Genomic DNA, 24,038 nt, shown 5'->3' with positions numbered 1-24,038 from the left:
ATTGCATTTCACTTAGACACGAAATTTTTGTTTGGTAGTGTGATTTTTGTTTCGAAAAATGTGAAAAGTTTTAACTGGAATTATTTTATATAGTCTGTTCACATTTCTAAGAAGCTGTTTCTAATGGAAAGGCAAAACACTACTGCTCTGGTTGTTAACTTTGTTGGTACTCAACTTATTCTCGTGCTGGTGAACAACAACTGTTTCTTCTTGTGCTTGGAACGAAACCCCCCGTTTTGGCTATTTAAGTACTTAATGAGTTCTATTTCGGGTTACCTTTGATGTTTTCGCGATAGAAAAGAGCATGACGCTGTTATGCTAGCCGATGTAAGCCAAGCATAAAACTGTTTTCCCAAATGAGATTGTTTATTAAAGCTGTCGAAACTAACTGTCGTGTTAAATTACGTCAATCGTGTGTAGTTTACATGTATTCTGATTATAGTTTTAGTTCTATAATACAGGGTTTAAACGTAATCAATTTTTGTTTAAATTTTATTCGAACGTAATTTAATCAAGACATTAACAAGGAGCGAAAATCTGATTCGATTCCCTGAACATCAATCTCATATGTAACAGATAGCAAAGATCCCAACAGACGAACAATGATTGATGAGTGTGAGTACCAAAAAGCACTTTGCAAGGAATATCTCATCCGCACTAGTCAATCTTCAGCTAAAGGTCATATCCTTGTTGCTTGAATCATTAGCATCGAAATAGCCCCTAGGAGAATTGTACCCTTTTAGTTTTTTCTTCTTCTTCTTCTATCCTTTCGGTACGCTAAGAGCAAAGGATATTCACACACACAGAGTTCAAGTACAAACCGTAACCGTTCCATTCGAATGTTGGTGAAGGTTGGTCATTGTTGGTGGTTTCGAATCAACCTTCACTTGAAGCCACGCTATCGTACTTACCTGCCAACCTTGAAGCAGTAGACTCCGATCGACTGCCCGCAGCCACATCACGGCGTCACCTGCTTGAAAATCTCGCAATTTTCGGCATCGGTCGTGCAGGAACATACCCAAACACTTCAGCAGCTCCGAAGTTGAGGCCTGGAGTAGAGGAAAAATGTAATAAAAAAATTCCAATTAGTTCTCCATTTGTCAGTGTAATTCTATCAGGTGAATTATAGTTATTATTACAATTTAGTGAAATTGTTCAGAAATTTAAGCTGCCCTTTCACTTCAAAAATGTCAACTGTTTTACCACAGCAAATATGTCTATTTCCCATTTTGTTTAACTGAGGTTTATTTTATAACGCATGCATTAAAATAAGTTGAAGTTTGCACGTCAGACACTACCGCCGTTTCAGCGCAGGAAAGACCACACAAAATTGGTTTTTATATAGTTAGGAGCTTGCTTATTTCAATTATTTATGTGTAATCAAAAAATATGGCTATTTTTGGACTCAAACAAATTGATAAATTTATCTGCAATTCAAGCATTTAAATAAAGGTCTAAGTTTTCAATATTGAGCAACGAGAAAATATTATTGTACTAATAATTTGTTGAAGAAAATCCTTTAAAAACCATCGCCCTACACATTTTGCTTGCACGCTAGCACCCTCTATTATGCATGTTGCCAAGTAACTTATATTTGTAGGTTTTTATTCTGAAGGGTTTTTACATTTGTACGGTTTTATATTGAAAAGTCGAAGCAACACTCGAGCGCTGCTTTGTGGTTGTATTGCAAAACATACTTTTTTGAAAAATGAGTGGTTTTTTCATGGTTAATGGAATTAATGCAAGTGTCTCGTCTGTTTGTCTGTGGTAGCAGATTGCATACATAGAAAATTACAGTTTTCACTGTTTAAGTTTCCTCAACATGATACTTTCACGCCTTCCCTATGTCTTGCGCAAATATGCATATGGAAACAATTTAACAAAAACAGGAACAAAACTACTTCTGTCCTTTTTCCTCACAGAAATCCAAGATTGTTTTTATTACCATTATTCCCCCACGTTGAAGACATTTGACCAATTCGACCCCTTTTCTCAGAAGCACATCCTTGCCGCAACACAATACATTCACTACTTTCACTACCCTTCCAAAGAAATGGCAAACACTCGCATCAAATATTATAAGCGTCTGATTTCGTCTGTAACCAAAACCAGGCCCCTGTCAGGAAGTCAATGTGTTCGTGGTAAGAATGGCAGCTCGCTCCTCGCTCCCTATACGCTTTATACAAAGTTGAAACCAACAGTTAGAAACCTTATATTCAATTTATGCAATACTTCTGAACTGATACAATATACTGCTCATTCTTTGCTGTTTCTAGTACAGATAAAATGAACTCAGCATTGCCAACCTGAAACCAACGATTCGAGCGAATTACTTCTTCGTGTTGTTCTCTATATTCATTCATTTTCCACAATAGTGAATGATATCAAATGTGAATCATTCATTCATTTTGAACTGCCGACAACTGCAAATGAAACTATCAAGAAACGTAAATATTGCTGCGAAGTTTTAATTTATCTACTCCAACCAGGTTTTGGTTTATTTTAAAAAGCAGGCGCTTTAAAACACTAAACTTTGAAATCTAAAATATCCGTCAAGAGCAAGAAAAACAACTGACAGGCTAGTCGAGCAATCGCTCAGCACTGCAATGCATGAATGCATTATTTTGAAGGGTAGAAAACTAAGAAAGACAAACACTGTCAGCAGTTCAGTAGTCATGTCCATGGGCTGACAGATAAAAGAATAGATTCGCCTTTTCGAGTACTGGCTGAAGCTAATACATGTGCCACTTAAACTACAGCTTGTACGAGCACCTCACGAACACTCTCTTATCCAGGGTAGAATTTACTATGGACCCGAAAAAGAAGCTGGAGCTATAAACATAACAGCATTCCTGATAAAATGATGTACAAGTGTAAGTGCCCCTAAAAAGGCAACCCAATAAAAAATCCTTCCTGCTTTTCCGTAAATCACCCGATTTGGTCGTTTCGGGGTATTTCGCTGGCAAGAAAAATTTTCTATTAGGAAATTTGACAATGTTGTTCCCGTATTCAAGACACGAACCAGCAACATGTTTGCCATCAAAATATCCATGAAACCCCAGCGATACTGGCATTCTATATATATTGATTATACTCTTTATGGTCATACATTCCGATCAATCTAAATTACCACAGCAAAAAAGTGTTTTTGATGTAAGACTACGTATTATGCCAAGGTTGGGGATAGGTAGAGAAGCTCAACTAGAGAATTACCAAAGCACTCGGGGGGGGCGGGGGTGAAGAGATCTAAATAAGTAAAAGGGGTTGCGTTTCTCTTGCATTCCATTACAGCGATTTTCATTGAGTAAACCGATGCATAACTAGCTACGTGACAGAAGGGGGAGCTGACTGGGTAGGAACCAACATATAGGGGAACGAGGAACGTGAGTATTAATGTATCCCAGATAACACAAGATCGTAATAGAAAGTTCACATTGGATCGTATGCATGACAATTTTATATTGGAATTGTATAATGATTAGAGTGTGTCAAAACAAAGTGAATAATAAATTGTTTTGCAGTCGTGCGTGTCCTTATATACAACTCTTGACTGTAAATTATAAAGCAGTATAGGGTAGACACACCATTAGTGGTGGTAGTACCAGTAGTGGTGGAAATTTGAATTACTCCATTATTTTTGCAGATTTTGGTACAAGTTTGATAAGTATCGAACTACCAATAACAGTATTATTTGATAAGTATCAAACTTGTACCAAAATTTGCAAAAATAATGGAATAATTCAAGTTTCCACCACTACTGGTACTACCACCACTAATGGTGCGTTTACCCTAGATGACTGCAATATTAAGTTATATTTTAATCATATATTCAGGAGTATTAAGTTGCGTGTTATAAAAACTGCTGTATTAAATTGCAAGATAGAATTACAAATAATTGTCAAAACTTTCGCACGTATATTGCCTCAACTTTGGTACTTATATGTTCTTATCTGGCGTTAAATATAACTTTTTCGTTCAGATATGCTGTCGGATTTCTCAGTTAGTAGTACAAACTACAAACACAAAGTACAAACTTGTAATCGACCATCTCGGATTTTCACCAAAATCGGCCAGATTGTTCATTTTGGGCCAAGAAGCAAAAATCCCAAGTTTGGTGCCGATTGGACTTTCCCTCGATTTTTGGGAACCCCCCTTTTATTAGAAAAAGCATCATTTTCGTCAAATTCGCTTATTTTCTTTTGCTTATATCTTCGTAAATATTCAATTTAGAAAAAAACTTTGTTCTACATTTTCATGGGAAATCATCTGAGGAATCCGACAAAAATATTAGTTTTTTTGCGGCAGTGCTGCCAAATACTTTTATTTTCGATCTGAAAACTAAATTAGTATTTTTCTCTCAATGAGTACAATTTGATTTCAAAAATTTCAACACCATTGTGTTTCTCAGACTTTTTTACATAAGAATCACTCAAAAATACGAGATGTTCCCTTCCGTTCTCGAGATATAGCGTTTTGAAACAAACAATTCCCAATTTTTCAAGTAAAATCTAAACAAAATTAAATTTCCTAGCAATAAGCAAATAACAAAACAAAGCAAAATTATTCTGATTTAATCTAAAGCAACATTGCGCTGTTGTGAAAGCACATAAACAGTATATAATACAACTAAAGTTTGTTTTTGAGCGTCTTAGCAGAATACGAAAATTGAGTGAACAAAAAGTCAAACAAACAATTCCTAGATTCTCATGCCTTCAACCATGTGAGATGGCTAGCAGCAGAGATGACACAATGTCAACTGTGCAACAATACCATTCACTTGCGCAAAGCAAAATGCAAAAACAATTATCAATGCCTAATTACTTTTATCGAAAATCTGTATTGTATTGACGAAATGAGCAGAATATATCATTGTTTAGGTTTCTATATAATTCATATGAAATAAATTAGTTCTTCGCCGGAGTTGCGAAAAAAAGGAAATATTGAAGGATCGCTTCCTGACAGCAGCATCTATTCCTGGTATCCGATCTATGCATGCCGCAATTCCTGTTAGTACCAATTCTGTTATAATGAAAACGGTTTCCGAATCAAATTCAGGGACTACATATAAAGTATCAAAAAAATAAGCAGAAAAGGCATAAGGAAATAATTATTTGGAGAAATAAAAATATATTAATACTATTAATACTATTATTATTATTATTATTTATTTATTCCATCCGACGAATTGTCTTAATGAACTTATCTTATTATCTAAACACAAATTGTAACAGTCTATTTTTAAATTCATTGTTTGTCTCATTAAAATCAAAAAGGTGTGATACATCATTAAAAACATCCATCATCGCTCGAACAGGCTCATTTATGGTATAAACTTGTCTACCCAACGGAAGTCTCAGGAACTCTGCACGGCGAAGCTGGTACCCGGGAACATTCAGATCAATGAGTTCAAGAAGCTTCGGGGCATCAATATCACCAGTTAACAGTTTTCCAATAAAGATGGCCTTAGCCCGTTTTCTTCGCTGCTTTAGAGTTTCCATCTCAATCAATGCGCATCGATTTTCGTATGGTGGCAAAATCAGGGCATTATTCCATGGTAAGTTTCTCAGGGCGAACCTCACGAACCTTTTTTGAACGGCTTCAATTCGCGCGGTAGTGGAGCTGTGGTAAGGGTCCCATATTACTGAAGCGGTTTCCAGTAACGGTCGAACAAGACTAACATATAGACATTTCAGTGTATACGGGTCCTTGAATTCTCTGGCAACTTTGCTAATAAATCCGAGTTGACGACGAGCTTTTTCGATAATACTTTCGTAGTGATTTCTAAACGCAAGACCAGTGTCTAGAGTCACTCCAAGATCTCGAATAGTTTGTACTCTGTTCAATTGTTCTCCGTTAATAGTATAGTCAAATGATATGATGCTCTTTTTACGGTGGAAGCTAATAGTGCAACACTTAGCGATACTAATTTGCATTCCATTGACTCTACACCACTCAGCAAATTTGTCAAGTAAAGTAAATACTATTAATACTGATATAAAATATTGATATAGATTTATAATGTTCCAATACTAGTGAAAACTGTAAAGTTGGCATCACGGTTAGGAGAAACTATATTATATTCTTGAATGAAAGAAAAATCTAAACTACAAAACAGTTCGAAAACAGACATTTATGAAGCCTTCAAATAGAAGGTGAAAAACGTATCTGTTGAATCAAAATTAATAGTGGAAATTTATTGTGAAAATAGGTTTGACTTTTCTTTCACTCAACTTTCGTATTCCGCTAAGACGCTCAAAAACAAACTTTTGTTATATTATATACTGTTTATGTGCTTCCACAACAGCGCAATGTTGCTTTAGATTAAACCTAATTAATTTTGCTGCTTTTGTTATTTGCTTATTGCAAAATTATTTTATTTTATTTAAAGTTTTACATGAGAAATTGGGAATTGTTTGTTTCAAAACGCTATATCTCGAGAACGGGACGGAACACCTCGTGGTTTTGAGTGATTCTTATGTAAAAAAGTCTGAGGAACACAATGGTGTTGAAATTTTTGAGATCAAATTGTACTCATTGAGAGAAAAATACAAATTTAGTTTTCAGATCGAAAATAAAAGTATTTGGCAACATTGTCGCAAAAAAACTAATATTTTTGTCGGATTCCTCAGATGATTTCCCATGAAAATGTAGAACAAAGTTTTTTTCTAAATTGAATATTTACGAAGATATAAGCAAAAGAAAATAAGCGAATTTGACGAAAATGACGCTTTTTCTAATAAAAGGGGGGTTCCCAAAAATCGAGGGAAAGTCCAATCGGCACCAAACTTAGGATTTTTGCTTCTTGACCCAAAACGAACAATCTGGCCGAGATTGGTGAAAATCCGAGAAGGTCGATTACAGGTGAGTCGGACACTTGACGTGGAATGACCCATATACAAACCAAATTGTTTACTGGGATGTTCTGCCATAGCCCCGGACCTTCTGGACTGTTCTTCATCAAACGTCATTTGTCGAACACATGTTTTTTTGGCATAAAAGAATCAGAATTTGGAACGATAGCAGTTGTTCAAGTTATTTTCTGAAAGGGGGAATAGGGTGGCCATTAAAAAGATAGAGGTTCAAAAATGTAAAAAAGGCTTTGTGTCGATTTAATGGGATTATCGAGAAGAAGACAGATATACAAGTAGGTTGGGGACCACGAGAGAGGAACTGACAAAGGAAGTAGACATTCAAATGAAAAAAAGGGTTTTGTTTCTTGCATTATGAGAGTTTTCGTTACAAAAACAGATGTACAAGTGACTGAGTGACTAAGGGGCTCCGAGTGAGATCGGGCAATCAGCTAGTATTTCATAAATTTGCAATGAAGCAACTAACAAATTGCCCGGTTCTGTAAAGAAGAAGAACAGGGCTTTCAAGTGGAGTAAAAAATTTTTTGGCGGCTATCTTGGATTTGGTCGCCATATTGGATTTAATCAATAAATCGCCGTTAAAACACTATGAGCCCCCCCAACTGATTTTTATTTTAAGACCACCATCGGAAAGCTGACAGAAAATGCTACAAGAAACATTCATAAAATTAGGTGTGCATTGGCATTAACTAAATGGAAAATAAAAAAATTTTGTACCAAGATATACCATTAAATGAGAATTGTAAACAATACAGCTGTAGTGCACTTCCCCAATACAGATATCAAATAGGCCTAGGTATAATCGACGTCAATAATCTTCGACTTGTTGGGACAAGGAGATTTTGTCACTTTTTCAGGCGCACTTCCTCAACACAGACTTCAAATTGGTCTACGTTCAATCGTCGTACGTCAAACATAAAAAAATCTTTAACCTGTTGGGACGAGTTCTTAACTTATTATCCAGTAACTCATATTCTTAGCTTTTCATGGTACCAGCCGGAACACGAGCAACCTTAGCCCGTAGATCGGGTAAGCAACCCCACTGGCAGCTAAGGTCATATACCGACAAGGAAGGAGGCACTCATGCAAACGCTGAGTGTAGCAACGAGGAATAGCTTTGTTAGTCTTGTGAGTCATATCATGGGCGGCTCTTGATGGCTTAACGAGTCCTCGCCCAAGCGCGTGGTTCTATTCCAGTTTAAGAGCGGCTCACGACAGCGTCTGATGTGCAGCGGGAGGCTTAATTATGAAATGTGTTGTCTCGGCACTACACCTAAGATGACAGCTCCATCACGAGACTCGGTGACGTGGCCCTAGTAAGCCAACCTGCCTAAATCCAAGACTACAATGAACAATCAAGGCAATTTTTCGAGTTTCTTTGATTTTTTTTATGCCAATGGCTTGAAAATGCATGAAACGTGCAAATTATTAGCATTTTGAGAGTGTTATCAATTGAGTAACCATATATTTTGGCAGAGTAGTTTTGAAGTAGCATTTGAAGTGACTTAAGTGTTCATTTGCATTGTATTAGTAATGCTTATTGGTTACCGGCTATAGTCGCTTTCTTCAGCTACAAAAACAATTATAAATATGGGGTTGATAAAATCGAAGTACCACTGTATTATTGAACATAAAACTTACGTCGACTACAGGACGAAGTTGCGTGGGTAAATTTTACCAAAATTGCCATCTACTTCAGTGAACAGTGGCGGACATGAAGGTGTTGATTCGTATCGAACGAACGGAAGTACGCTTGTGAGTGAGGGTTTTATTATTTTTGGAACCGGTCTCTTTCTATGTAAAGCTTTCGAACTCTCTCTCTCTCTGTCTGCATGTACCTATAAGAACGGCACTTCGAAAGATGCCTATCATAAAGCAACACGTTACTGACTGGCATGCGAAATTCGAATCACTCTTGCCTAACTAACGACTGTATCATTCCCACCTAGATGTGGGAAGAGAAAGGGATACTTTATGGCGATACGATACTAAGTTACTGACTGTTGAAGATAAGTGGAGCTCTTTGTAAGGCCGGTTGGGGCAAGGTTCACGATGCCGGTGCCGAATTGTGGTTTATCAGTCTCGTCCAAATGGTTAGTGAACCTATAGATTTGGTATTCATTCAAGAATAAAGTTTTACTAGTAAAGTTAAATTATAACTACTGAAACTAGGGGTGGGATTGGTTTGTTTTGTTTTAGTCACTGCCAAAATATTTAAAAATTCATGTTCATTGGATATATTTTATTGTCGAATAATGGATATAAAGGCGCTATCTGAAGCCTAGAGTTTTTGTTTCGAGCGAAAGTAAACAATGCTGGTGACATTTTCCAGCAAAAAATAACCTAACCTAACTTAATGTTAACCTCAGATTTACGTGATAACCAAAGTATCACCGGCAAAGTTGAAACAGGTAGCCCTGCTTTCAGTGCGCTCAATATCTTGCAAATACATTTACTAGAGCGTCAGTTCAGCCTTCATCTTATTTCAACAGGCTAGATAGGGTACTCGGTGTATTCAGTGATCTAAAAATAGCATCCACCCGTTCATGAGAACGGTAATTTTATTTTCGTTTCGCTTCAAGCAGCCACCCGCCCTTCGGAGCGTTCATAAAATGGGCTTATCGAATATCATCGGTAGCTCTGAATGGGTATAATCTGAAAACTTGCAGATAACCAGCAAAGGAAACACTAAAACTGCACAGCGCGATAATTAATGAAACTCAAACGAATCACGTGGCCTTGCTGGGTTCGTTCCACAAGGATTGCGCCCGCCGTGGGGCAGAAAAGCAACTATGAAGTTCAAGCATATGTTAATGGAGTCGAGCAATCGACTCGAACAAGATTTTTTTCGGAGCAGACTTAAATTATTCATGTTTTAATTTAACCAATCAAAAATATGGCTGATTTTTCATGCTACAAAAAATCAGAAAGAAGAATTCAAGTTGTTTTTGTTTACTCATAATACTCCACCACCAGTAACAACACGTCGTCCTTGAGTTTAGCCTGTTCGGAAAAGTCTGATTGGGCAAACGGATCGAAGACAAGTGCTTCTATACAATATATCGAATCTAACCGGAATCGCCAGGTAATAAATCATTTCCATTGGGGATGGCAAACCCGTAGGATGTCGGCCGGGGTTCATGTTTGTGGAGGAAATACCTGCCTAACACGGCAGAAACCACTACTCTGCGATATATATGCTTAACCAACAGGAAAAATATTGAAACAATAGGGGAAAAGCACCATAAATCATTCTAATGTTTTAATTTCACAATCGCCTCTAGCAGTATGTACTTCGTGTTAAATAATGTGCGTTTTTGTGCGTAATAGATTCTCATATCGCAAGAAATATTACCACGATTATGAGATTATTTCGACAAAACTCGACGCAATTCATTACTTTAATCCATGGTTCCAACATGCAACATCGAAGGATAAGGGTGATTATAAAATTTCTGCCTCGTGCTCTGGTTAAAAGTTAACTTACAAACAAAGTAACTCATCTCACATTTTAGGTATCGGCTAGCAGCAGACCAATCATGTTTTCGAATCATGTTTAGAATCGTAGACTGATTGTACTTGAGCAGCGATCACGTAATCGTCACGTTCGTGGCGCGCTATGAGATAATAAAACAACAGCAGTTATGCTACTCGGATGCAGTAGCGACCCACCCACCGAGTGCAGACTGCATGCAACCCGACAGTGCCAACGATGAGGTCTACCACGGTGATAGTAATCGTTCTAGTGCTGCTGACGAAAGTGACTCCATCGTTCTGCTTGGAGCGAGATTTCTTCCAAGTGCAGCGCGAATGCTTCCAGTATCTCAACATTAGCAGCAGCCGATGGTTGGAGTACGTCGATGTAGACGACTTCCCGACGGATCTGGAAACAAAACGATTCATACGGTGTGTTGGAATGCTATTGCGCTTCTGGGACGATTACAGTGGACTGCAACCAGCGGTAATCAGGAATTTCTTCCGACCGGACTATTACGACGATTCGAACGTAAATCGAACCGCAAAGTGTATAGAAAAATTACCCACGAAAATTCCTGCTAGCGACTCACTGTCGATGGCTTTTGAATCTTTCCGATGTTATTTTCACCAGTATGGGAATATCATCTACACGAAGCAGTTCATTCCGTGGTCCGATTGGGAGCTGCGGCAGATTAAGTACGAATGTGCCGATCTATTGAAAAATCCATCAACCAGTGGGCATCGTATTCGTGATTTGCCCTGTCTGACGCAGTGTGTCGTCCTACGAGCAGGTCTATGGTGTCCGGAAGTGGGACCACTACTGGACAGAATTTATATACAATTTGGAAAGGGTAAAGTGGCATCCGAGTACATTCAATGGACTAAGGATTGTGTGGAAATTAACCGAAAACGATACTCGGACAGTTGCCAGCTAGCAGATCAAGTTGTTAATCAGTGCTTCAGACACAAGACTAGTGTGGATGTTTCTAAGGCAGTGCCCGAAGTGTACTTTTTTCCGCTACTAGATTAGTTCCGTTTTAATTTTAGATTGTTTAGACAATTTTTGCAACGATGATTAGGTAGGTATTAGTACGTTTTATAAATAGTAACATTCACAAACCTACAACCCATCGCAAGTATTAAATAAAAATAACAGTGACAGCGAAAACTTTTTGTATTCATATTCTCCAAATCGTCAGTTAACCAACATTATCTTTTTCAAAAATTTTTTTCTGAGATAAGTATGTAGATTCTTTTGTTGTATGTACAGTAATTTCCGTTGTTGGTAAACTGATTTTCTTTTACAGTTTTACATTCAATACTGTTTCGTGAAGGCTCCGTAACCAAGTACTTCTTCAAATCATACGCGTGCACAACCTATCTTGGCGGATCCAAATCAATTTCTTTCCGTTAACAACAACTCCTTTCTGTGACGCTTGGGAATGATGCAGAGAGTTACTCGGTTTTTAGTAGCAGCAACGGTCAGATCAACATTGTTTCCCCTCCCAAATTGACCTGTATTGGGCGCAGCCAGCTTTGTTATTGATCATCACAAAGAATTGATCACCAAAAAGTGCACGCTAAATTTGAAAAAAAAAACTAGAATTTTGAGAAAACAATATCACACGGTTTTGTAAAAAGCGTACGGGCTTTCAAATGTCGTGAAAAATATTGGCGACCATTTTGTTTTTGGTGGTTATGTTAGATTTAATCAGAAAATCGAGTTTTTCGTTCGACCAACCAAATTTGATTCTACACACTTAAAAAAAAGTACCGAGTGCGGTAAAATATCGTAAATTTTACCGAACTCTGAGCAGCAGAACGTTCGGTAAAAATTTTTATGATGCCAAACATTACTAATGATCCGTATACGTCGATTGGCACCATCGAATTTTACCGAACGTTCGGCTGCTCAGAGTTCGGTAAAAAATTTTAAGTGTGTATGCTTACCGTTGGAAAGTTGAGAAATAATCTATTTATATAAGAGGCTTATGTCTGTAGTCTGTACCGCAAACCAGGTCTCTGACAGTCATAAGAGGCTTATCGGTAACTAAAAACAGGTCCATGACAGGACCTCATGCATTCGTAGCAATGGGTTGTATTCTCAGTCACCTCACTGGTCAACTGCTGGACTGCTCGATTGCTCAACTGGTTAACTAGACTGCTCGACTGGACAGGTCGATTAGACTGCTCGATTTGATTGCTCGACTGGACTGCTTAACTGAACTGCTCGACTGAACTGTTCGATTCGACTGCTCGACTTAACTGCTTGATTAAACAGATCGACTTGATTGCTTGACTGAACAGCTCGATTTAACTGGTCGAGTGGACTCGATTCGACTGCTTGACACATTTGCTTGACTCAATACGCGACCAGACTGCTCGACTTAACCGCACGATTGAACTGCTCGACTGGACTGTTCGATTCGACTGCTCGACTGGACTGCTTGACTGAACGGCTTGGTTTAACTGCACGACTAGACTGCTCGATTCGACTGCTCAACTCAATTGCTTGACTTTTGTTTGATTCGACAGCTCGACTTAACTGCTCGATTCAACTGCTGGACTGGACTACTTGACTCAACTACTCGACTGGACTAGCAAAGCCATGGGTTTATACCGTCTTTAGACATTACCCTTCTTTATCGACAGACTTCGCAGCCGGCTGTTAGAGTACAGGAAAATTACGGGGCCAGTGCAACAATCCTACTAACTCTAACTAGCAAGCACCACCTAGCCGAGATTCGAGCATACGACGACTGGCTTGTTCGACCAGCATGCTAGCTGGTCGGTTCTCGACTGGACTACTCGACTCGACTGCTCGACTCAGCTGCTCAACTGGACTACTCGACTCAACTGCTCGAATGAACTGCTCGACTCAACTGTTAGATTTAACCGCTTGACCCCACTGCTTGACCAAACCATTCGATTCGACTGATCGACTCAAGTGCTCGACTAGACTACTCGATTCAACTGCTCGTCTTAACTGCACGACTGGACTGCTCGATTTAACTGCTCGACTTGACTGCACGACTCGACCACTCGATTCAACTGCTCGACCGGACTGCTTGACTGAACAGCTTGATTTAACTGCTCGATTCGACTGTTCGACTTGACTGTTCGACTCGACTGCTCGACCCAAGACCCAACCGCTTGACTCGTTTGCTTAATTCGACTGCTCGACTCGCCTGCTTAACTCGATTGCTCGTCGCGATATCATATATTCGGCGTTAAATCAGACCGGACCAAGTCGCAAAATTTTCAAAAATGAGTTAATGATAGCAAACGATCAAGAATTTTCTAAGCAACATTTTACTCTAATCAGATTACATAAATGTTGCAACCAGTCAGAAGTTTTTATTCAGTTAAATAAAATCCAATACGACCATAAAAACTATTTGTTTCAGCTTTCGGCTATGACTCTTTTATGTACAACATCTTAGAGCTACATTATGCTATATAAGAACTCAAAGAACTAATACAAAGATTAAACATCTTCGCAAACACTGGCCAATGGAATATATCCTCAGTTTTCGGAATTCTAAACAGACATTTAAATTTTCCGGATCGTAAGATTCGGGCTCAACTAGTACTATAAATAAGAAACTTACATTAATTTTAATGTGCAGTGAAATTAAACCGATTAAATAATTAATTTTTGCTTTAATTTTAGCAATATAGTATCTTCGAAACTTTTGTTTGTACGAATACCCATAATCTGAAAGTATGAAAAGTTAGTCAAGGCCATGACTATGATCAAAATCAGAAAAATAACTTTTTTGTTATGAAAATTATAGGCATAGTTTCTTCGGCAAAGTTGTAGAAAATATAAAGGCAAACAAATTTGCTGAAGATATGACATTTCTATCTCTATCTAGTGCAGAAATACAAAGCATTTTTATTGCAAGTTCTGTAAAAGTTAGTTTTACAAACTTAGCTTTTGTTGGTTGCATTTCACTAGAATACATTGTTCTAGGCAATTATCGAAGCTCTCAAAACGCGCATTTTTGCAGAAAATCTTTGGGAGCAAATCTCTAGGGGATTTACTCGCTAAGTGACCAGATATTCTTGCTATATTTTTTCTTAGCTTCACGAGCCTATAGGATACAAAGGAGCAAGTGGATATATGAAATCAGTGTCAAGTATTACAAATTAGTTTAAGTCAAGTATTATAAATCTTATATATACAAAGGTGTCGCTTGTCACCAAACACTCTTATTAGAGTACAGCAAGCATATCTTTTATGTGTTTTGCGAGCGTCATAATCTTATTAAAGCACGCACACTTTTAATCCATTTGATGAAACACAAAAACAGTACAGTACTTGATCTAACCTTCAAGATGAAGCACTGATTTCATGTCTTTACTTGCCAGATTCTACCGTGAAGTTAAGGAAAAATAAAGCTTAAATAAACGATTACTTTGTAAGGAAAGGTCCTGGAGATTTACGACCTTCTGCAAAAACATGTGTTTTGATACCTTCAATAATCGCCTAGAACAATATATTCTTTTTTTTTTGAAACGATGGTTCTACAATTGATGAAGGGACGGTAGGGGAAAGAAATGGAAAATCAATTGTAGAACCATCGTTTCAAAAAAAAAAAATATTAATATATGTATGACCTCATTCCAAGGTCAAGACTAAAAACTTGAGATTAGTCTAATATATTCTTGTAAAATGCCACCAGCTTAAGCTAAAAAAGAAAAACTATTTTTTCAAAAATTTGCAAAGAAAATGTTCTGTAGTTCTGCACTCGGTAGAGATAGAAATGATATTTCTTTAGCAATGTTGTTTGCATTTATATTTTGAACAACTTTGCTGATGAAATCATGTCCCTACTAACACAAAAAGTATATTACCTACGAATAGCCGAATCACGAAAGGCCGAAACACAAATGGCCGAAATTACAAACGGCATAATATATCTAATGGTCGAATCACGAATGGCCGAATCACAAAAGGCCGAACGTCATATTCGGCCGAAAATATTCACAACCTTCAGCCTGCAAAAACGTGGGGTACATGCTCAACTAAGGGATAATTCCTACTAACCAGTAAACCTAGGAAAATGCATGCACCTAAATAGAAGTGGTTTCTGCAGGGGGGCTGCCCCCCCTCTCGCAGTGGCCGGCACTTCCGACGGCGGGTCACCGGCGCACACTTGCGGCCTGCCTCTCCATGAATCATCTAGGAAACATTTGCTACTAACACAGCGAATAGGTCTTGCACATTATAATGAACGAAGTTCATTTGCGTTTAGGGGAACAAAGAACTATCAATCATCTATACTCTATAGTAAATAGTTGTGTTGCTTATTTTGTTTTTTGTTTGATTAAAGTTTTTTGTTAACTACTTGCCAATTCATGTTTTTTATTGAATAGTTATTTAGGCATTCCGAAAAAATTCGGCTTTTCGTGATTCGGCTATTCGTGATTCGGCCTTTCGTGATTCGGCCTTCTGTGACTACTGACTACTGTTGAAATTCGGCCATTCGTGATTCGGCCATTTGTGTTTCGGCCATTCGGTACCAGCCCCAAAAAGTGGATGTGTATTGAGCATGGACTGGAACAATATGCTCCGTGACCTTGAGAGCATGCATTCGGTAGCGCTCCGGCAGGAAAAGAAAGATGAAACCAAACTGATGCTCACACGTCGGCAGAGCAAAGCAGCAAAACACTGCAAAAGCAAAACAAAACTCGTCGCGTCGGAGAAGGTAACATCCAACTGAGAGAAAACAAATCGATTCGTCTTCTGTGCTTTGTCAATAGAACGCCGAGAATTGAGATATTTTGCAGAGCACGACAGAAGCTTGCCCACGGCTTTAAAACAGCCTCCAGAACACTTTCCCGGTGATTTGTCGCATTTAATTTAACGCTAGGCTCAAGGAAAACGATTGGAGAGCGCACATCCGCTGTTTCAGCGGTCAAAACCAGGCGGAATCGGATTCTTGTTGACCAATCGACGGCTCAAATTCCCGTATTCTCGACATTGCAACCTTACCGCTCGACCAGGTCGAAAGCGATTTGCGATTTTCGAGATGACTAGGAAATTGGCGACTAGTGGCCCAAGACCGAGTTGAATGGAGACGAGTGCTTGAAATAGCACGAGTCACTCCGGCTCTATGCTGAAGAAGAAGAAGAATATTACAGTTCAACACCGAACACTTTTTTATGTGAGGCCATATTGCCATATTCTAGCAGTTTGTTTTAGCTCGCAAACAAAAATTCATCAAAGCTAAGTGTTTTGCAAAAAGGAAGTTATTGTCAATCGATTTTCCTGTCACAGGAAGCAGCTAAAATGATTTAGCTGCAAGTTGAGATTGACTAACTGAATATATTTATTTTGGTAAAGCAACCACGTTTCGAAGAGCGTAACATTTTGATGGCGCGTTGATTTTAGCCACTTATTATATCAATATGCACGATTAAATTTAATGCGCATATGCCGCAAACTAACAGAGACCGCTGAAAATTTACTAAATACTCCGTATTCGTAATATTTGAGCAACATTTTTGACATTTCTATATACATCGCACATTTTTTTCGCATATTGTCACGGTGAAACTCAAGGAACGTGTAGAGAAGAAATGTACTAGGTATGTATAGCGAAATGTCAAAAATGCTGTTCAAATATTACGAACATGGTTTATACCGTACGCAATTGTTACTTGTATAAAGCAGAAGTGTCCAGCGCACTATGTGATTAGACTAAGAGAATCAAACCCAAAGATTTGTAAAATATTCTGGAATCTGGAGACAAACAGCTATGGGCCGAGTATGTTGGCGTCCCCCCTAACAAAAAAAAATCTTGGCGTAATGGCGTAATTCTTCGGAATGGCGCATTTGTCACTGGTTCTGGTCGTTTATGTCATCATATGTGACATTGGAGTGATTCGTCGGGACTCGAAATTTGTAACACAAGGTAAAGACTCATTTCGTTGATAACTAAATCTATCTGAAGAATCTATTGGTTAATGCCGACAGCCGGTTGGAAAAATACAAAAGTTAATAATCAAGTTTTAACTTTTGAGCGTCCTAGTAAAATCACAAATATGAGTGAAAAGGAATTTTTCCATTTTGTTTTACTATTATTCTAATAGTAGAAGATATAGTATAATAGTAGAAGGTAAGATAAGGATTACTCGGTGGTTCTCACCAGCTTGCCTGGGCCCATTTTGATGTGTTTCACTCTGATAGCATCCTTCCTTGCTGCCTGGTTCCAAAAAGTACCATTCTGGACAAGATAATTGTTTGTAAAATAAATCAAATACAATAACTTAAGTTCGAAAAAACAGGTGAAACTTTAAAGCATAATATTTTCTTGAAAATTAGATCAGTTCATCTAGCTTGAACTGCTGCTGCATATACAAAGACCAACAACTAATTCCACGAGAGCATCAAATAACTACATTACTTCTACCTAAAAACTTCGAATCTACATCCCGTCATAAACCTGTCGAAAAGTTTTCTCCTCGTACTGCAGCACAGGAGCAAGCTTAGCCTACATCGGACGTGTGCTGGCTTGATCCAGGCCGTTCCAAACACATCCGTATGTGTGCATTTTAGAGAAGGATACCGACGGTTTCGCAACACCATACATTGCGACTGTGAAAGTCGACCGAAATGAGATCCGGGACGACAGAAGAAACTAATCCTTTTAGATAAAATAGTACTTTCCACTCGTTGCGAACGGGATCCGGCGCTTAGCATGTGTATGTAGGACTGTGTGGAAAAAGTTGTAACTTTCTTGATTGATTGGAAAAACAACTCAGTTGTTGGTATCACTCACTGCAAAAAGGGTGGCACGTTGGCCGCCGCCCGGCCCGACTGTAGCTGCAGCTAAGCTGGAAGTGTTTGCCGGAGTAATTGATTCCGACAGCTTTGAGTAGTTATTTCCATAGCGCAACCGAATGCTGCAGAATCCCTACCGCTTACTTGAAGCTGTTGCTGGTTTGCTAACTTTACTCTCAAGTAAAAAATATTTATTTATTACTGGTGCTGCACAAGTCGGAAGTTAGAAATGGCGTATGCGCGCATTATATATCGGAAAAAATACAAATCTTTCGCAGCAATAACTTCGAGCGACATTATACTTCCTTTGGAAATTTCTCGTACTTCGTACCTATCAGCGTTTCTGTGCACATTATTGATTTCATTTCAACACAGAATTTATTCCTCTAACGGCCTCTTCACAACTTCTTAATTATGAGTTGTTGGTATGAACGGTTTCATAAAGATAGATATTTATGATGCAAGGAGCACCTCTGCGTCGATAATGATAATTACGAAATATTTTGTCGACATATTGATCCACTTTTAAATTGAGCTCTGCACCCAGTTTCGAGAAAAAATCAATGATTCCTCTGACGGTGTACCTATTATTATTATTATTCACAAACGGGCTTCTTCGGAGAAGCTGCTTTTCATCGCCACCATTCCCATGATAAATCTATGATGATGGATTTTTCAGCAGCACTGAAGATTATTCTCTAGCTGTAGCTAGCTACCGAGAAATTTCACGATAAAGAGGAGGGTTCAACTTTAAAATTTATATTGGTTAGTGCCATGAAAGCTTCTTTTTATGCACTTTTGGCGTTTATTAAAGTATGTTATTAAAAAAGATGTGATTCTCTTAGGGAATCCGTCTACAATTTACAATTGTATTTTATTTACAATATATTTATTTTTCATATTTTTTATGACATATAGGTACTTTTTATCGCAACTTAAAATACATTTTAGACTATTCTTTCGAAAATGTTTTAACCAGCCGTTATAAAATTTTCTCATTTTCACTTACCATTTAAAAATACCACAAAAACAGCAATCGCATGCCCTTCGGATGTTTTTCCTTTGCGGTGCATTTTTCATACCATCACAATGAGCTTTTTCGTATCGGAACTCGGGCGTTACGAGCACGAGCGGTGTCCCGTGTACCACCCACTCACTGCACTGCCACTGGCTGGCAGCTGGCACTGACGGCGGCGATGCGATGGTAACGACAACGATGATGACAGAATGCGTCAGTGCAACGGAGAACGCTTTACGGTCCTGGCGGTCGGTACGAATTTTCGCATGAACGAAATCGAAATAAATTCTTTCCCGACGCAGCATTCACCCTGCTGCTGATGCTGGAGCAAATGCTCGTCGAATCGTAATCACTCGAGACTAGGAAAGTTAATTGCTTCACCTAACGAGTAATTTACGCCATGCCTAACTTGCAGGCTTTTCCGTTCCGCGTATACGTTTTTTGATTCCTTTTCCATGTTCACTCGGTACATGCACGGGTAATTAGCATTCAGTGTCCATTTCGTTCCTCGTACCGATGATTTCGAGCCCTTTTCGTAAGGATATTACTATATATGAGCTCCAGCGAAAATGGATGGCGTAACAAGATGGTGAGCAATCAAATCTACCATGTGTGTGCCTTGCTATTTGCATTGATATAAATTTCGTATCTCGTTAAAATCAATGCAGCATGTATGACCATTTCAACCGAAAAGAATGTATAAGTCATATTTGAATAAAAGTAACACTATGTAGATTTGACGTAACGAAAAAAGTATTACTTAAGTTTCACACAAGTTCTTGAACTTAAGTTATATCAGTTACGGTTTTGATTTTCAAAATGATCAATATGTAATAATTTTTTTATTCGTGTTGAACATTGCTTTGAAATTCTAAGAAGTTAGAGAAGTAAAGATAATTTTGTACAATTACTTAAAAGAATAGAATGTGGGCACAGAGTCTTATAAAATTTTCCTAAATGCAACCAAACGATGTTATACATACAATGCTGCTACTAATATTGAAGCAAAAGATGCAGCTTAGATTCTTAATATTCGCTTACATTTCGACATAGTGTTGCAAACTGGCAAGAAACTCTCTCCTGATTAGATGGAAAATTTACATGTTCATTCACATTTACCAAATAAAGGGTGTTACGATCAAAATTTGATTGAATTGAATTTGACGCCTTTTTTCAACCGTGAATTGAAAAAAAACCTGAACGCCCCTCATTTTGTAGGTCTGTCTGTACGTGCACGTGAATAATGTATCCATTTTAATTTTGACATTTGCTCTTCACTAATCAAAATGGCACCAAAATGCTGCTCACGCATCGCAAAATTCAGAACTATTCGCAAATCTAATTAGCAAAATAGTTCAAATTTGGCAGATCAAGTATCACCCACATGATAAGAGTGTTCGGAGAACGATGTCGACAGCCGAGGAGCCTGGCTCGGGAATAAATCCAAAGCAAGAAACGACACCGACGATGAAAAAGAGAAGTTTTTCTAACGTAACCGCGTATTGAAGTAAAAACGGGCCGGACTGTCTACTTATAAGAAGCCACTATAGTCATCGCGACGATAACAAGATGTCTAAGACGTGAAGCTGTATACAATGATGCTGACCTACGTCAAGGCAGATTTCAAACAGATTCCCGAGCAAGAGTTTTATACGGCAACCGGAAGGGAAAAAGTGACAGATCTTTTCTAGCAATGGAACTGTCACAGATCACTAAGAAATGTCTGATTTGGTGTATGTGACTTGAAAAGTGGTGTTGCCCCCGAGACTATTCGCTATGACGGCGCCGCAGTGGAGACACCTACATTAGTTTCGACTTCGAGTTTGCGTGAAGCAGAATAGCGATTTGTTTAAGAGTGTAAAAGACAGAATATATCGGAAATAATTTTCACGCATTCAGCTACGGGCAGTTCTGTAGGTGGCAAAGAGGTCGTGCGGTGCCGTCACACAGTGCGTTGAACCATAGACAAGAATCGTTTTTCACTTTATTTTAATCGGGTATACTAAGTATTTAGAATTGTTTATAGATGCCTTCTGCTATATAAACAAGTATTAGTTTGCTTGGGAAAGCGCCACAACTACTATTACAAGCGTTCAAACTGTCAAGTTGCCGAGTGGATTTTACTTACAAATTTTGCTTTCATTTTGAAGGTTATTCATCACGCTCGCAAAAATTTCATAGTTTGTGTAACCAAAATCTTTAAAATGGAGAATAACAATCAAGGTTAGTAGAATAAATTTTGGTTATAGAAGGAATTCATTTTGACTTCACTCCTAAAAAATCGCCCCATAGAAACGACACGGATATTGTCCTTCAAAAAACAGAACTCCAACTTTGATTACTGATTTAAAAAATGTTCTACCGACTTCCAGGCTAAAATATACACAGAATAATTGTTCAAAGTGTCCTCTACAAGGTCAAACAGGTTTTAGCTGCAACTACCTGCAACTCTGCAAGATATTTCAATATTTGTAGATCAACGTCAAGCACTGATAAACCTTCAGATTTCCGTTGATTCTACTATATTATGTTATCCCTGTTAAAAGAAACCACTGTTTATGAAGCTTTGTGCTATTACTGTTCAAAATTAAACTCAAAGCGATTTTATTTCATATAGCGAGTAAATATTTCTTTAAAAAAATTAATAAACTTAATACCGGCTGCCGTTTTTTCCGTTTCTCGGGTTGATAATAATGACGAATAATCAATGATAACGATTTTCCTGCTGGAAATTCGTTTCGTGGATCTAATTAAAAGGTTTTCAAAAATTGCCCAACAAAAACAAAACGTCGAGCTGCAGACTTTGTTTCAAATTATGCCACGGAAATTATTATTTACTTTTCCGTTACGGCTGAGAATGGTAAAAAAGACTTAAGTATTACTTAAACACTAGCTCTGTTCACAGATATAGATTTGTTAGTGCAAAAGTATATTTTACTTAGAAATGCTCAAACGTCTTCCATAAACATAGCTTTCCAAGCTTTCATGCACTGAAGAAAAACTTTTCGATTACCGAAATTGCAGCCAAGGTTGATTTTCGAGTGCTGCTTAACCTAACACTAGTTGGCTTTGCTGAATTTACCAAAGTATTTCTAGTACAAATGCCACTTTCACAAACAACTTTGGTAGTTTGATAACCGACGGCAACCCATATAATGATGAAAAACTCTTACAATGCTTGCGAAAAAATTTGGCGTTTGGGACATTTTTGTCATTATGTAAATAGTTTGAGACATTTAAGCAAATACTAGCTATGATTATCACAAACTACTTTTTTCATTACACTAACTTGATAAAAAGTCTAAAATCAGCAGTTTTGATTTTTGTCCCGCAGTCCCATACGTTCAACGCACTGTGCGTCATAGCGAATCCACCAGAAAATTTACGTGAGCGCTCGAAAAACATCTGCTGCTTTTCATGAAAAACACGATTGTACCGTGTTGTTTTAGCCAGATTTGGCGTCCGGTTTCTTCGGAACACACGTCATGGAATGATAAGCCGTTAACAACGCGCAGGTGGTGTCCAAGAACAAGAACCCACAACCCACGCCAGAGCTTCGCCCGATCGAGAAATATTGGGCCAGTGGGCCATCGTCAAGCGGAACCTGAAGTACCTAGACTAATCAAATTTTTGGAAGTGAAGAGCGGTTTAAGGAAAACTTTCGTTCTGTGGCAAACAGTGGCGGCCAAGCCGAATTTGATAACAGCAGTTAAACGAAAGGTCTAGCAATTCGGATACGACCTACTGGAAGCTTAGCTGAATATTTTCTCTATAATTAATACTGATTAAAGTTCAAAAAGAAACATAATTAGATTTTTTAAACAGAAAGCTTTATGATTTTAAACCCATTCTTGAAACTCCCCTACACTGACGAGCACATTTCCCTCGTACTCGAGTGGTCGTGGGTTTGAATCTTAGTATAATTTGGCGATTGAGTGACTTTAGCATGGGTTTATTCTCAGGCCCCTCCACAACCTTCCTTCCTATTGAATTCTTGCATCGTCGTCAGCAGTCTAGAGCCGGGGTGTCTCGTGCTGTTTCAAACAGTCGTCTCCATTCAGCTCGATAATGTGACCACTCGTTGCCAATATCCCAGTCGTCTCAAAAGTCGATCACTTTCGACCTGGTCGAGCCATCTTACACATTGGATCGTCCTGTTCATGGTGGCGTTGGGGTTGTTGAAAAGAACTGTTTTCGTCGCACTATCCTCTGTTGTCTATGACTTTCGCCAGAGGTAAGATGGGAATCTTTCCAAGTAGTGTCCGTAGCTCGTGATTCATACGTCTCCACCACTCGTCGCTTTCAGTATGTACTCCGCCAAATATCGTTCGCAGTGCCTTCCGCCCGAACGCGGCAAGGCCGCTTAGGTCCAACGTGCGCAGCGTCACGGCTTCAAATCCATAAAGAACTACTGCTCTAATAAGGGTTTTGTACATCGTCAGCTTCCTATGGCGGCGTATGCTTCTTGGTCGTAGCGTTTTGCGAAGGGCAAAGTAGGTCAGATTTCCCGCTTGAATGCACCGCCGGATCTCCTTATTAGTGTTGATATCCGAGGTCACCAGCGATCTCAAATGCACGAACTTATCTGCCACTTCCAGTTCGTCGCCATCAGCGGTTACCGTTCGTGAAAGGCACACGTTTGTTTCCTTTGGGTCTCTTCCTTTCACGTATTTGGTCTTCGGCGTATTTATTTTTAGTCCAATCCTTCTAGACTACGCTTTCAGTCTGGTGTACACACTTAAAAACTCGACAAAATTTGCCGAGATTTGGACAGCCGAGTGTTCGGCAAAAATTTCGGTAGTGCATTTCGACTTTCCGGATCTTTACTAACGTTTGGTATCATAAAAAAATTAAACCGAACGCTCGGCTGACCAAATCTCGG

General features: G+C 38.5%; 1 protein-coding gene across 1 annotated transcript in view; it reads right to left on the bottom strand.

Moving 5' to 3' along the window:
• Positions 1 to 24,038, bottom strand: part of LOC128743232 (cyclin-dependent kinase 5 activator 1) — an 83,764-nt gene that overhangs the window by 10,412 nt on the left and 49,314 nt on the right. The window contains exon 2 of the mRNA XM_053839773.1: positions 912 to 1,049. Within this exon, the coding sequence (XP_053695748.1) occupies positions 912 to 1,049 (138 nt within the window). The remainder of the gene's footprint in view (positions 1 to 911; positions 1,050 to 24,038) is intronic.

This window comes from Sabethes cyaneus, chromosome 3, assembly GCF_943734655.1.
Source record: "Sabethes cyaneus chromosome 3, idSabCyanKW18_F2, whole genome shotgun sequence".
Lineage (NCBI taxonomy): Eukaryota > Metazoa > Arthropoda > Insecta > Diptera > Culicidae > Sabethes > Sabethes cyaneus.
The sequence above is the reverse complement of the archived record's forward strand: the minus strand, read 5'-3'. Positions and strand labels throughout refer to the sequence as shown.